At 33.4% G+C, this 16,424-nt stretch overlaps 2 protein-coding genes across 2 annotated transcripts; both read left to right on the top strand.

Moving 5' to 3' along the window:
* Window positions 1-2,785: 2,785 nt before the first annotated feature.
* Window positions 2,786-7,689, top strand: LOC128202468 (uncharacterized). Its single transcript, XM_052902924.1, has 2 exons — window positions 2,786-2,848; window positions 6,561-7,689. Exon 2 carries the CDS (start codon window positions 6,569-6,571, stop codon window positions 7,583-7,585), a length of 1,017 nt encoding a protein of 338 aa, XP_052758884.1. The 5' UTR covers window positions 2,786-2,848; window positions 6,561-6,568; the 3' UTR covers window positions 7,586-7,689.
* Window positions 7,690-10,896: 3,207 nt separating this feature from the next.
* On the top strand, window positions 10,897-15,760 carry LOC128202467 (uncharacterized). Its single transcript, XM_052902923.1, has 2 exons — window positions 10,897-10,960; window positions 14,632-15,760. The coding sequence occupies exon 2, from the start codon at window positions 14,640-14,642 to the stop codon at window positions 15,654-15,656; it is 1,017 nt and encodes a 338-aa protein (XP_052758883.1). The 5' UTR covers window positions 10,897-10,960; window positions 14,632-14,639; the 3' UTR covers window positions 15,657-15,760.
* The last annotated feature ends 664 nt before the right edge of the window (window positions 15,761-16,424 follow it).

Below are 16,424 nucleotides of genomic sequence, written 5' to 3'. Positions count from 1 at the left end.
TGTATAAACTGTGTCGAATATATAATCTAGTAATGTAAAATTTGTCATTGACAAATAATTGACATATCAAACATTTTCTATACACTAGCCTGCTATGAATTGAGAAAAATAGCAACTGATGGTGTATCTTTCGTCCTCATTTTACTATTTATATTTGCATAAGAAGAAAGGAGGCACCCATATGATTTACAGTTTTTATTTTATCATTCCTTCTGTGTAATTCCTTGCTCTTAGAAACATACACTTGCTTTAAAAAACATTGTGAATTTATCCTGAAAAAATTGTATCAATTTTGTTACAAAATAAATATTTCTTTAATTTTTTTTTTTCATAGTATATCTCACGTCCTCTTTTTGATAATAATATTAACATAAGAAAAAAAGAAGCAACCATATGATTTACAGTATTTATTTTATTATTTCTTCTATAGATTATACACATAGCATACTTTATATTCCCAGATCTGACATAGTGTGATGAAACCAAATATATATTTGCTTTAAACAGACATTTAACATAATAACGACCATGTAACAGAACTTTTCGGCATCTGTTTCCATATATTAATAAGGATACAAAACTAATGTTTGTGATTATTAAGATTAAAGAAAAAATAAATTTAAAGTAAACCTGTGAAATAAAAAAGAAAACAATATAAATAAATTTAGTGGCGTTTTATTTCCCACTTGCAAACTCCACGTGTATGAAGTCGCGGTGATCTGCCAGTGGTCGCAGTTTCAATTCCTGTACATTACATACATTTGAATTCATGTGTATGTGTGTTTGTTTTGCTTTGGGTTATAGTTTGAAACTAGATGGCGCGATTTAATGTGTCCAATTTGATTTATTTATTTAAATATTATTTTTAACTAACAACAAAACCACGATTTTGTGTTTTATTATCCACTTTGCAAACTTCACGTGTATTCGCGGGTGGGCGATGGAGGTGGGTGAGTCGCGGGCAAAAGCTAGTTAATAAATAAAATTCACTTTTTTAAGTTTTTTGGCTTTTTATTTATTTACTAGCGACCCGCCCCGGCTTAGCACGGGTGCTAAGCCGGGTTTGTGTAACTTTAAAACACATTTTGTTGTTTCATTTGATTTTGAAACCACGATTTTGTTCTTTCTTTCAAATTTTGAAAATAAGAGAACAAATAAAATGGACTACTTATGGATAAAACATCGAGATAAAACATACACCAGTTTTAAACAATTTTAAATTTTTTACTGAACTAGGTGTAATTTTACAGTATTCCATATCAGTTTAGTGTTAACCTAGTGTTATTCACAGTTTGGGAGTCGAACGGTTTTTTTATGGGTGAAAATGGTATGGTAACCCCGCCCGCGCTAACGGGATACGCTGGCGGAGCACCAGTGAAGGGTGATAGATGAGAATGAAAACAGGCCAGTTAGCCCATCATGATGAATTCATCAGGAATTAACCATGATAGTTTCCAGGGGGAACCACGAGGAGGTCGACCTGGTTGGGTATATTGCCTACTAACAATCCCTTTCCCCCGGCGCCGAACGGTTAACACTAGTTTTTTATTTTAAGTTTACATCGTTTTTTATTTCATATCTCACTTTGTTTTATTTTTAAACATGTAACAAAGCTTTGTATTATCAATATATACATATATATTATTCTATAAACACGTACAGATTTCTTGATGGATGATAATGGAATGGTGGCCCCTCCTGCGCTATTTATAAATGCTGGTGAGTAATAATAATTACAATTATAAACTTACTAAAAATATCAAAAACTAGACCTTAAAAAATATTTAGAGATAAAAAATTTCAAGTTTAATTTTCTAACGAAGTTATTAAGAATATCTAAAATTGTAAGAAATTCTTAGAAAATATGTAAGAAAAGGAGGAGAATAAGAAAATAAAGAAATGAATAGTTGAGTAAACTAAAAGCAAATTATGGTGTTATAGAAAGAAAATTATAAAGAGGAACACATCGATTGGTATACAAAATATTATAAATACAAAAGACTTGCATAAAATGAAATTATTTCTATCCGTAATATTACTGAAATAAAGTTCATTTTAGAAAATAACGTACCTTTTGTCAATGGACAACAAGATGTTATATATTTTTATACGAAAACTGAACAGGTAAATTCTGAATTGAAACTTCAAGCAAAACTGTTAATATCAGCGTCAAATATCCGCGTGGTACATAGTAATTGACTTATTAAATATTGAATAAAATATATTCTGTTTAGTAATATCGTTTTATTAAAATCTATTTATGTTTTACAACACAGAGCTCTGAGAAATTGTTCGGATCGATACCCGCTACTGATTTTCAGCGTCGTACAACCGCCACAAACTAAAGTTTCATCCCAACCATCTGGATAACTGGTGGTCTTCAACCGTGCGTTTTTCAGGGGACTTTCTTCCACGTGCAACCATTCTTTGGAATCAACTTCCAAGAGCAGTATTTCCGAACCGATACGATATCATAACCTTTAAAAAAAAGAGCATATTCCTTTTTAAAAGGCCGGCAGAACACCTGCAATGCCTTTAGTGCGATGCAATGCGAGTGATCATGGGCGGCGATAGTCACTTAGCATCAGGTGAGCAGTATGCTCTTTTGCCCCTGTATTATAAAAATAGATATTTATGTATAAACTCCACTGATTGATAAGTGTGATTTAAACGCTTTCTACTTGATAATATAAACAATGATAATACAACCAATTGATATCATCACCTATTATTATATAATTATATTTACTCGAAAAAGCTTATTCCCCTTATCTCGCAGCTACCCGTGACAATATTTATTTGCGAATGACCCCCGATTGCAACTAGTCCGTGTCAGATCACTGTACTGGTAAGTCAAATTTTCCATAAAGAAACACTACTCTGTATAAACAGAGTCCAATATTTTAAATATTAGCATCCACTTTCATAATTCGTCTCCTGTTCTCGAAAAATTAAGAGAAGACTTCTAGAATTGATATATAGTTATTAATAAATTGTAGACTTGTTAGAGGCCCTGAATTACTTGTATAACCCTCCGTCAACTCCGTCAAATGTGTTTTTTTTTCTGCACACTGTCAACCGTCACGGACGATATCGTCCTAGATGATAATTTGACCTACTTAAAGTGTAGGGAGAAATTCCAAAAAAAATTCAGGGAATATGTCCTAGATTTCTTTTTGCAGTTTTCATAGTTTTTGACTTAAATACGTTACCATCTGGTGAAATAAAATTTTGTACAACTCTACAAAAACCGTAATTTCTAAGATTTCACTAAATAATCGATATCTTGGATATGAATTAGTTTTAAGAAGAAATATTTTGGAAATTTATTCTTTATATAAGCGCCTTTCACAACCTTGCCGGTGAGGTACGCGCGTGTGTAAGTTTTATTTACAAAGAGGTTCAAGGCCCCATCCTTTTTTTCTTACAAAAATGTGCATCAGGTCCAAACTTGGCACGAACAATATTGTCCTATACGGTTGGCGAAAGGTTAATAATATTAATATTTTTCAAAATAGTGCAATTTTTTCTTGTATAATTCAACTGAATACTGAAACCAAAAGCTCTCTTAGTAAATAATAATTAAAAAGCAAACGATTTATTAAGCACAATGCTTTTTTGACTTCAATAAATTTCAATAAATAATAAATTTTGCAATTAGTAATGATTGTGACCCGCAAACAAATTTACTTCGTTTGTGACAATACCAGTTATTTTGATCTGAAAACTAGACTACTGGACCGATTATGATAAAGTTTCTATAAGACCAATCTGTAAGTATGTCCTTTCAGATAAAAAAAGAATTTTTGAAAACGGTTTAAAACTAAAGGAGTTATGAGGTAACAAATGTAAAACAAATTACAACTAAGTTAAAAACATCCTTCTTTTTGAAGTTGGTTGAAAAAATATAATGATCACCAGTTTTTTGCAAGAACTTGTGCTTTTTCAAGTAGTCTTTCTCTTCTAGTTTTCGAACACTTTGTACACGGAGATTTCAGAAGTAGGAGAACCAATAAAATTTTAAAGTTTATAAGTTACGTCTTCAGGAAAACAACTTTGAAAACCGTACCCAATTGGTTGAACAGTTTTTACATAATGCCAGACCAGAAATATTATATATATAATGGCTGCCAAGGCGACTAAGTGAGGGCGAGAGATAGGCAGCAACGTGCCTCTTGGAACACATTCAAAGCCTAACTGCGGTTGTCAATCCACCAACCGAGCATGGCAACTGCTGGCAATACCCTCTATGGGTCCTCCTCTTCTTCTCACAGTTCTTATGTTCACCAGTGGATAGTTAAAAACAGATGTGGTGATAAGATATATATATTCTCTATAAATATGAGAGTTTAAGAAAGCAACCCTCAATAGAACACGCCCATGCCAAATAGCATGCATAGTTTGTCTTTCATTATTTTCAAGTATCTTGCTTCTAATTCTACTTTCTTCTTTATTTTGCCCTATATTTTATCTTTTTAGTTTATTTTTTCATAAATGCCTCTCAAATGTAATTTTAACTTATACATACAAGGGCTCCAATCATGCCCAATTAACCCTTCTTTGCATGATTTTTCTTATTTGTAAAATAAATCAAGGTGATATATATAATTCATGTTCAAAATTAAAGGAAAAATTGTTAAAAAAATAAATTTGACAGCTTTTTTTTCTGCAATGGACATTAAAAAGGTATCCAGACACGATCAACTTAAAGTGAACTTGTTATTTTATATAATTTTTGGCCATTCAATGTTATGGATGGAAATTTCCACTATAATGCAAAGAAGGGTTAAAGATTATGTTTTATGAGAGCTGTCGAGTCACTCCTTCGAACGCAATTGCATTTGGAGGGATTGCTAATGAAACATAGCTTACTATCCGACTCGAACCACTGAAATTGTATAGAATCGTTACATCTCTATGCATCTTTTATACAATTTATCATGAGAAGTGTTCTGAGGAATTGTTCAAATTGATACCTGCTGCTGATTTTCACCACCATACAACCCGCCACAAACTAAAGTTCCATCCCAACCATCTGAATAAGTGGCGGTCCTCCACCGTGCGTTTTTCAAAGACAGTGTTCTTTTACACACATCCTCGCTTTGGAATCAACCTCCAGCAGCAGTATTTCCGAACCAATACGACATCATAACCTTCAAGACAAGAGCATATTCCTTGTTAAAAGACGAAAGAATGCCTCTGGTGTTGCGCGAATGGGCAGCAAGTCACTTACCATCAAGTGAGCCGTATGCTCGTTTACCTCTTGTGTTGTAATAAAAAAAAACTTTTCTACTACTTATAATATTTGAAAGACATTTGGTAAGGCCATGTATCATGTTCGCATGTATCCAATGCTCAAGATCTGTATGTATTAGCGCCAAATAGAAGGGCATGCAACTTTTTTTGATGGATGAAAATGGTATGGTAGTAAGGGTGATAGATGATAATGAAAACAGGCCAGTTAGCCCATCATGATGAATTCAATAGGAATTAACCATGATAGTTCCCAGGGAGAACTGCGAGGAGGTCGACCTGGTTGGGTATATTGCTAGCAATGGGATTCTCAGTCTCCATTACTAACAATCCCTTTCCCCCCAGAGCATGCATACTGTGATATACGAGTGTAGCAGCATCCTGAAATATTACTCTATTCTGTGCCCATGATTATAAGACATGACGTCAAAACATAATTAATAGAAGTTTTAATTTAAGATGAAATGAGATTTTAGTTCGCGACGAAACACTGCCTATAACTCTGTAGTTAATTTTTTTTCTATCTGTAACAATTTTACCTCACCTCTACCAATACCGACCAGCAACTAGAATCGATTGACGAAAACAAAATTAACGCGAGCGAAGCCACGGGCGAAAACTAATTGTATTATCTTAGCAAAATGTCTGTTATTTAACTAATTAATTAAATATATACATTTAATGCTATATTTAACGAAATTGATGACAAAATTGTTGTCCGTAAATATGATAATATTGTAGGTATTGGATAAATTCAAAACATTATTACAGGTCGCACGGGTCGAGCTGCAGAGATAAACGTGCAGATAAACATACATTTTTAGTTAATAACACATAACGAAATGCATACATTTATTAATAAACTGATGCAATTGTTGTTTTACCAATTTTATAATAATTAGTGTCAGCCGTTAACTGTCCACTGCTAAATATAGCCTACCTCATAAGAGACAATTTGCCAGTAGTTGCCACATGTTTAATTAGTTCGCATTGAACACTCCTCATTCTCAAATAATTGTAACTAAATTTGAATTGAAACCAATAAAACTTTGTGTGTCTTTATAATTTTTATATTTGTACATACAGAAGAACTTCATAAAAGTATTTGTTTAATTGTCGTCGTTCCAAACCTATTTTTGATCATTGTAGGAAGTCAATGAATGCAGCGAGTAACGTAAAACTGTACTTACTGGAGAAATAAAAGAGACCTACAATGCAACAATTTTTTGTTCCATTTATAAGTCCATTCAATAAAATTCAATTCAAATCAACAATGTTTAATTTCAACTTAATTCTCTTTATTTCAGTTACGAAAATGATTATTTTAACAACTATCACTGTGACGCTACTTTTGTCATCGGCGACCACCGCCATCGGGGCCCCGAGCAGCAATGAAGATGAATTAACTATCATCACAGAAGACTTCTTCCCTGACAGCTTAATCAAATACACAGGCGCATATGACATTGTCCAATTAGTCGTACCACTCAATGCTCTAAACTTCGCAAAAGATTCTGATGACTCTTCACCGGAAAGTGATGATGGCACAGGTGTCATATTCTTTGTAGAAGCAGAATTAGATGACAAAGGCAACAAGGATTACAAAGGCCTGTACGTCCTTAGAAACGGAAAAGGAACGAAACTTCTAGAAAACGGTAGAGATGCCGTAGCAGTCAACGATGATTCTAAAACAGTCTACCTCGCCGCTTCTGATGGACTTTATGTTTATAATTATAAAGAAAACAAGGCAGATAAGTACGGAACTCTCACAGACAATATCATTGATATTGAAAAAGAAAACTCAAGTAATGTATTATACATAGTTACGGATAAACATGAAGTTTATAAAGTGACAGATGAAGGTACTAAGAAGACCAAAGTTGAGAAAATAAAGAACGCACAACAATTAGTGTTGGATTATTCTGATAATATTTATTACTATGGCGAAGATAAGCAGCCTTACGTGATAAATGCAGAGGGAGTCAAGAAATTCGTAGGTCTACCAGAGAATCCTACATCGGTCACATTAATCAAACCTCCATTCGTTATGGAAGATTGTGTACCGTTTGTCTCTGATGACAAGGTTTATTATTTAAACGCAAACGGAACAAGTCAGCTCTCCGAATTCCAGTTGAAAGTAAAGCCCACTGCATACGGCATGGAGGCTGCACTAATTGATTATTTCGCCTACAAGAAGCATATATACGAGGTAAACCTATTGGCGATAATTGTAGGAGAAATTAAAGACTTTGTGGAGGTAAATTTCCTTAAGGATAAAGCAAGTTCTATTCAATCTATAGCCACACGCTCCAGAAGTGGTTTGCACCCATAAATCACTGACGATGATGATGATGATGTTTTCTCTGTTATTAATAAACATGAGACATCCAAAATAATTGTTTTGTTTCAATTAAAATAAATAATTTATGATTTTCATTCAATTTGTTTCCTAACTAGTTGTAATCCGCAGCTTCACCCATGTGAATCAATGTCTTTCCTGAGTTAGGACCCATACCCAATTTTATTCAAATTCATTTAATAGTGACTTAGTTATGTTTTTTTTTTTTTATACAACTTAGAATGGCAACAAGCTGACGGCCCACCTGATGGAAAATGGGAACCGTCGCCTGACAAGACATAGACATGAGCAATACCATGGACATAACAGAGTATACTGTTTCGCCCATGATACCCCTCATGCGTTACCATCCCTAAGAACTAACTAATGCCATAAAAATACCATAAACCATTAAATTTAAATCGTGAATCCTATTATTTAACAAGGAATTACATAGAAAGAGTGATAAAATTGTCAATTCATAGCAGGCTAGTGTACAGAAAATATATGTTATACGGCCGTATAACCCTACCAAATTCAGATCAAACTGCTTGCATACTTTTTGTATAAACTGTGTCGAATATATAATCTAGTAATGCAAAATTTGTCATTGACAAATAATTGACATATCAAACATTTTCTATACACTAGCCTGCTATGAATTGAGAAAAATAGCAACTGATGGTGTATCTTTCGTCCTCATTTTACTATTTATATTTGCATAAGAAGAAAGGAGGCACCCATATGATTTACAGTTTTTATTTCATCATTCCTTCTGTGTAATTCCTTGCTCTTAGAAACATACACTTGAAAAAACATTGTGAATTTATCAGTATCAATTTTGTTACTAAATAAATATTTTTTTTATTTTTTTTTTCATAGTATATCTTCTATAATAATATTAACATAAGAAAAAAAGAAGCACAGTATTTATTTTATCATTTCTTCTATAGATTATACACATAAGATACTTTATATTCCCAGATCTGACATAGTGTGATGAAACCAAATATATATTTGCTTTAAACAGACATTTAACATAATAACCGCCATGTAACAGAACTTTTCGGCATCTGTTTCCATATATTAATAAGGATACAAAACTAATGTTTGTGATTATTAAGATTAAAGAAAAAATAAATTTAAAGTAAACCTGTGAAATAAAAAAGAAAAAAAATATAAATAAATTTAGTGGCGTTTTATTTCCCACTTGCAAACTCCACGTGTATGAAGTCGCGGTGATCTGCCAGTGGTCGCAGTTTCAATTCCTGTACATTACATACATTTAAATTCACGTGTATGTGTGTTTGTTTTGGTTTGGGTTATAGTTTGAAACTTGATGGCGCGATTTAATGTGTCCAATTTGATTTATTTATTTAAATATTATTTTTAACTAACAACAAAACCACGATTTTGTGTTTTATTATCCACTTGCAAACTTCACGTGTATTCGCGTGTGGGCGATGGAGGTGGGTGAGTCGCGGGCAAAAGCTAGTTAATAAATAAAATTCACTTTTTTAAGTTTTTGGCTTTTTATTTATTTACTAGCGACCCGCCCCGACTTAGCACGGGTGCTAAGCCGGGTTTGTGTAACTGTAAAACACATTTTGTTGTTTCATTTGATTTTGAAACCACGATTTTGTTCTTTCATTCAAATTTTGAAAATAAGAGAACAAATAAAATGGACTACTTATGGATAAAACATCGAGATAAAACATACACCAGTTTTAAACAATTTTAAATTTTTTACTGAACTAGGTGTAATTTTACAGTATTCCATATCAGTTTAGTGTTAACCTAGTGTTATTCACAGTTTGGGAGTCGAACGGTTTTTTTATGGGTGAAAATTGTATGGTAACCCCGCCCGCGCTAACGGGATACGCTGGCGGAGCACCAGTGAAGGGTGATAGATGAGAATGAAAACAGGCCAGTTAGCCCATCATGATGAATTCATCAGGAATTAACCATGATAGTTTCCAGGGGGAACCACGAGGAGGTCGACCTGGTTGGGTATATTGCCTACTAACAATCCCTTTCCCCCGGCGCCGAACGGTTAACACTAGTTTTTTATTTTAAGTTTACATCGTTTTTTATTTCATATCTCACTTTGTTTTATTTTTAAACATGTAACAAAGCTTTGTATTATCATTTATACAATATATTATTCTATAAACACGTACAGATTTCTTGATGGATGATAATGGAATGGTGGCCCCTCCTGCGCTATTTATAAATGCTGGTGAGTAATAATAATTACAATTATAAACTTACTAAAAATATCAAAAACTAGACCTTAAAAAATATTTAGAGATAAAAAATTTCAAGTTTAATTTTCTAACGAAGTTATTAAGAATATCTAAAATTGTAAGAAATTCTTAGAAAATATGTAAGAAAAGGAGGAGAATAAGAAAATAAAGAAATGAATAGTTGAGTAAACTAAAAGCAAATTATGGTGTTATAGAAAGAAAATTATAAAGAGGAACACATCGATTGGTATACAAAATATTATAAATACAAAAGACTTGCATAAAATGAAATTATTTCTATCCGTAATATTACTGAAATAAAGTTCATTTTAGAAAATAACGTACCTTTTGTCAATGGACAACAAGATGTTATATATTTTTATACGAAAACTGAACAGGTAAATTCTGAATTGAAACTTCAAGCAAAACTGTTAATATCAGCGTCAAATATCCGCGTGGTACATAGTAATTGACTTATTAAATATTGAATAAAATATATTCTGTTTAGTAATATCGTTTTATTAAAATCTATTTATGTTTTACAACACAGAGCTCTGAGAAATTGTTCGGATCGATACCCGCTACTGATTTTCAGCGTCGTACAACCGCCACAAACTAAAGTTTCATCCCAACCATCTGGATAACTGGTGGTCTTCAACCGTGCGTTTTTCAGGGACTTTCTTCCACGTGCAACCATTCTTTGGAATCAACTTCCAAGAGCAGTATTTCCGAACCGATACGATATCATAACCTTTAAAAAAAAAGAGCATATTCCTTTTTAAAAGGCCGGCAGAACACCTGCAATGCCTTTAGTGCGATGCAATGCGAGTGATCATGGGCGGCGATAGTCACTTAGCATCAGGTGAGCAGTATGCTCTTTTGCCCCCTGTATTATAAAAATAGATATTTATGTATAAACTCCACTGATTGATAAGTGTGATTTAAACGCTTTCTACTTGATAATATAAACAATGATAATACAACCAATTGATATCATCACCTATTATTATATAATTATATTTACTCGAAAAAGCTAATTCCCCTTATCTCGCAGCTACACGTGACGATATTTATTTGCGAATGACCCCCGATTGCAACTAGTCCGTGTCAGATCACTGTACTGGTAAGTCAAATTTTCCATAAAGAAACACTACTCTGTATAAACAGAGTCCAATATTTTAAATATTAGCATCCACTTTCATAATTCGTCTCCTGTTCTCGAAAAATTAAGAGAAGACTTCTAGAATTGATATATAGTTATTAATAAATTGTAGACTTGTTAGAGGCCCTGAATTACTTGTATAACCCTCCGTCAACTCCGTCAAATGTGTTTTTTTCTGCACACTGTCAACCGTCACGGACGATATCGTCCTAGATGATAATTTGACCTACTTAAAGTGTAGGGAGAAATTCCAAAAAAAATTCAGGGAATATGTCCTAGATTTCTTTTTGCAGTTTTCATAGTTTTTGACTTAAATGCGTTACCATCTGGTGAAATAAAATTTTGTACAACTCTCAAAAACCGAATTTCTAAGATTTCACTAAATAATCGATATCTTGGATATGAATTAGTTTTAAGAAGAAATATTTTGGAAATTTATTCTTTATATAAGTTTCACAACCTTGCCGGTGAGGTACGCGCGTGTGTAAGTTTTATTTACAAGGTTAAGGCCCCATCCTTTTTTTTTCTTACAAAAATGTGCATCAGGTCCAAACTTGGCACGAACAATATTGTCCTATACGGTTGGCGAAAGGTTAATAATATTAATATTTTTCAAAATAGTGCAATTTTTTCTTGTATAATTCAACTGAATACTGAAACCAAAAGCTCTCTTAGTAAATAATAATTAAAAAGCAAACGATTTATTAAGCACAATGCTTTTTTGACTTCAATAAATTTCAATAAATAATAAATTTTGCAATTAGTAATGATTGTGACCCGCAAACAAATTTACTTCGTTTGTGACAATACCAGTTATTTTGATCTGAAAACTAGACTACTGGACCGATTATGATAAAGTTTCTATAAGACCAATCTGTAAGTATGTCCTTTCAGATAAAAAAAGAATTTTTGAAAACGGTTTAAAACTAAAGGAGTTATGAGGTAACAAATGTAAAACAAATTACAACTAAGTTAAAAACATCCTTCTTTTTGAAGTTGGTTGAAAAAATATAATGATCACCAGTTTTTTGCAAGAACTTGTGCTTTTTCAAGTAGTCTTTCTCTTCTAGTTTTCGAACACTTTGTACACGAGATTTCAAAGTAGGAGAACCAATAAAATTTTAAAGTTTATAAGTTACGTCTTCATTTGAAAACCGTACCCAATTGGTTGAACAGTTTTTACATAATGCCAGACCAGAAATATTATATATATAATGGCTGCCAAGGCGACTAAGTGAGGGCGAGAGATAGGCAGCAACGTGCCTCTTGGAACACATTCAAAGCCTAACTGCGGTTGTCAATCCACCAACCGAGCATGGCAACTGCTGGCAATACCCTCTATGGGTCCTCCTCTTCTTCTCACAGTTCTTATGTTCACCAGTGGATAGTTAAAAACAGATGTGGTGATAAGATATATATATTCTCTATAAATATGAGAGTTTAAAAAGCAACCCTCAATAGAACACGCCCATGCCAAATAAATAGTTTGTCTTTCATTATTTTCAAGTATTTGCTTCTAATTCTACTTTCTTCTTTATTTTGCCCTATATTTTATCTTTTTAGCATAAATGCCTCTCAAATGTAATTTTAACTTATACATACAAAATCATGCCCAATTAACCCTTCTTTGCATGATTTTTCTTATTTGTAAAATAAATCAAGGTAATATATATAATTCATGTTCAAAATTAAAGGAAAATTGTTAAAAATAAATTTGACAGCTTTTTTTTCTGCAAGGGACATTAAAAAGGTATCCAGACACGATCAACTTAAAGTTATTTTATATAATTTTTGGCTATTCAATGTTATGGATGAAAATTTCCACTATAATGCAAAGAAGGATTAAAGATTATGTTTTATGAAAGCTGTCGAGTCACTCCTTCGAACGCAATTGCATTTGAGGGATTGCTAATGAAACATAGCTTACTATCCGACTCGAACCACTGAAACTGTATAGAGACGTTACATCTCTATGCATCTTTTATACAATTTATCATGAGAAGTGTTCTGAGGAATTGTTCGAATTGATACCTGCTGCTGATTTTCACCACCAAACAACCCGCCACAAACTAACTTTCCATAACAACCATCTGAATGAGCGGCGGTCCTCCACCGTGCGTTTTTCAAAGACAGTGTTCTTTTACACACATCCTCGCTTTGGAATCAACTTCCAGCAGCAGTATTTCCGAACCAATACGACATCATAACCTTCAAGACGAGCATATTCCTTGTTAAAAGACCGGCAGCACACCTGCAATGCCTCTGGTGTTGTGCGTGATCATGGGCGGCGGTAGTCATTTACCATCAAGTGAGCCGTATGCTCGTTTACCTCTTGTGTTGTAATAAAAAAAGCTTTTCTACTACTTATAATATTTGAAAGACATTTGGTAAGGCCATGTATCATGTTCGCATGTATCCAATGCTCAAGATCTGTATGTATTAGCGCCAAATAGAAGGGCATGCATACTCTTTTTTGATGGGTGAAAATGGTATGGTAGTAAGGGTGATAGATGATAATGAAAACAGGCCAGTTAGCCCATCATGATGAATTCAATAGGAATTAACCATGATAGTTCCCAGGGAGAACCGCGAGGAGGTCGACCTGGTTGGGTATATTGCTAGCAATGGGATTCTCAGTCTCCATTACTAACAATCCCTTTCCCCCAGAGCATGCATACTGTGATATACGAGTGTAGCAGCATCCTGAAATATTACTCTATTCTGTGCCCATGATTATAAGACATGACGTCAAAACATAATTAATAGAAGTTTAAATTTAAGATGAAATGAGATTTTAGTTCGCGACGAAACATTACCTATAGCTCTGTAGTTAATTTTTTTTCTATCTGTAACAATTTTACCTCACCTCTACCAATACCGACCAGCAACTAGAATCGATTGACGAAAACAAAATTAACGCGAGCGAAGCCACGGGCAAAAACTAATTGTATTATCTTAGCAAAATGTCTGTTATTTCACTAATTAATTAAATATATACATTTAATGCTATATTTAACGAAATTGATGACAAAATTGTTGTCCGTAAATATGATAATATTGTAGGTATTGGATAAATTCAAAACATTATTACAGGTCGCACGGGTCGAGCTGCAGAGATAAACGTGCAGATAAACATACATTTTTAGTTAATAACACATAACGAAATGCATACATTTATTAATAAACTGTACTGTACTGTGTTGTTTTACCAATTTTATACTAATTAGTGTCAGCCGTTAACTGTCCACTGCTAAATATAGCCTACCTCATAAGAGACAATTTGCCAGTAGTTGCCACATGTTTAATTAGTTCGCATTGAACACTCCTCATTCTCAAATAATTGTAACTAAATTTGAATTGAAACCAATAAAACTTTGTGTGTCTTTATAATTTTTATATTTGTACATACAGAAGAACTTCATAAAAGTATTTGTTTAATTGTCGTCGTTCCAAACCTATTTTTGATCATTGTAGGAAGTCAATGAATGCAGCGAGTAACGTAAAACTGTACTTACTGGAGAAATAAAAGAGACCTACAATGCAACAATTTTTTGTTCCATTTATAAGTCCATTCAATAAAATTCAATTCAAATCAACAATGTTTAATTTCAACTTAATTCTCTTTATTTCAGTTACGAAAATGATTATTTTAACAACTATCACTGTGACGCTACTTTTGTCATCGGCGACCACCGCCATCGGGGCCCCGAGCAGCAATGAAGATGAATTAACTATCATCACAGAAGACTTCTTCCCTGACAGCTTAATCAAATACACAGGCGCATATGACATTGTCCAATTAGTCGTACCACTCAATGCTCTAAACTTCGCAAAAGATTCTGATGACTCTTCACCGGAAAGTGATGATGGCACAGGTGTCATATTCTTTGTAGAAGCAGAATTAGATGACAAAGGCAACAAGGATTACAAAGGCCTGTACGTCCTTAGAAACGGAAAAGGAACGAAACTTCTAGAAAACGGTAGAGATGCCGTAGCAGTCAACGATGATTCTAAAACAGTCTACCTCGCCGCTTCTGATGGACTTTATGTTTATAATTATAAAGAAAACAAGGCAGATAAGTACGGAACTCTCACAGACAATATCATTGATATTGAAAAAGAAAACTCAAGTAATGTATTATACATAGTTACGGATAAACATGAAGTTTATAAAGTGACAGATGAAGGTACTAAGAAGACCAAAGTTGAGAAAATAAAGAACGCACAACAATTAGTGTTGGATTATTCTGATAATATTTATTACTATGGCGAAGATAAGCAGCCTTACGTGATAAATGCAGAGGGAGTCAAGAAATTCGTAGGTCTACCAGAGAATCCTACATCGGTCACATTAATCAAACCTCCATTCGTTATGGAAGATTGTGTACCGTTTGTCTCTGATGACAAGGTTTATTATTTAAACGCAAACGGAACAAGTCAGCTCTCCGAATTCCAGTTGAAAGTAAAGCCCACTGCATACGGCATGGAGGCTGCACTAATTGATTATTTCGCCTACAAGAAGCATATATACGAGGTAAACCTATTGGCGATAATTGTAGGAGAAATTAAAGACTTTGTGGAGGTAAATTTCCTTAAGGATAAAGCAAGTTCTATTCAATCTATAGCCACACGCTCCAGAAGTGGTTTGCACCCATAAATCACTGACGATGATGATGATGATGTTTTCTCTGTTATTAATAAACATGAGACATCCAAAATAATTGTTTTGTTTCAATTAAAATAAATAATTTATGATTTTCATTCAATTTGTTTCCTAACTAGTTGTAATCCGCAGCTTCACCCATGTGAATCAATGTCTTTCCTGAGTTAGGACCCATACCCAATTTTATTCAAATTCATTTAATAGTGACTTAGTTATGTTTTTTTTTTTTTTTATACAACTTAGAATGGCAACAAGCTGACGGCCCACCTGATGGAAAATGGGAACCGTCGCCTGACAAGACATAGACATGAGCAATACCATGGACATAACAGAGTATACTGTTTCGCCCATGATACCCCTCATGCGTTACCATCCCTAAGAACTAACTAATGCCATAAAAATACCATAAACCATTAAATTTAAATCGTGAATCCTATTATTTAACAAGGAATTACATAGAAGGAGTGATAAAATTGTCAATTCATAGCAGGCTAGTGTACAGAAAATATATGTTATACGGCCGTATAACCCTACCAAATTCAGATACAAACTGCTTGCATACTTTTTGTATAAACTGTGTCGAATATATAATCTAGTAATGTAAAATTTGTCATTGACAAATAATTGACATATCAAACATTTTCTATACACTAGCCTGCTATGAATTGAGAAAAATAGCAACTGATGGTTTATCTTTCGTCCTCATTTTACTATTTATATTTGCATAAGAAGAAAGGAGGCACCCATATGATTTACAGTTTT

Source organism: Galleria mellonella, unplaced genomic scaffold (assembly GCF_026898425.1).
Source record: "Galleria mellonella isolate WM207_F2 unplaced genomic scaffold, CSIRO_AGI_GalMel_v1 utg967, whole genome shotgun sequence".
Lineage (NCBI taxonomy): Eukaryota > Metazoa > Arthropoda > Insecta > Lepidoptera > Pyralidae > Galleria > Galleria mellonella.
This window is presented reverse-complemented; position numbering and strand designations above follow the sequence as displayed.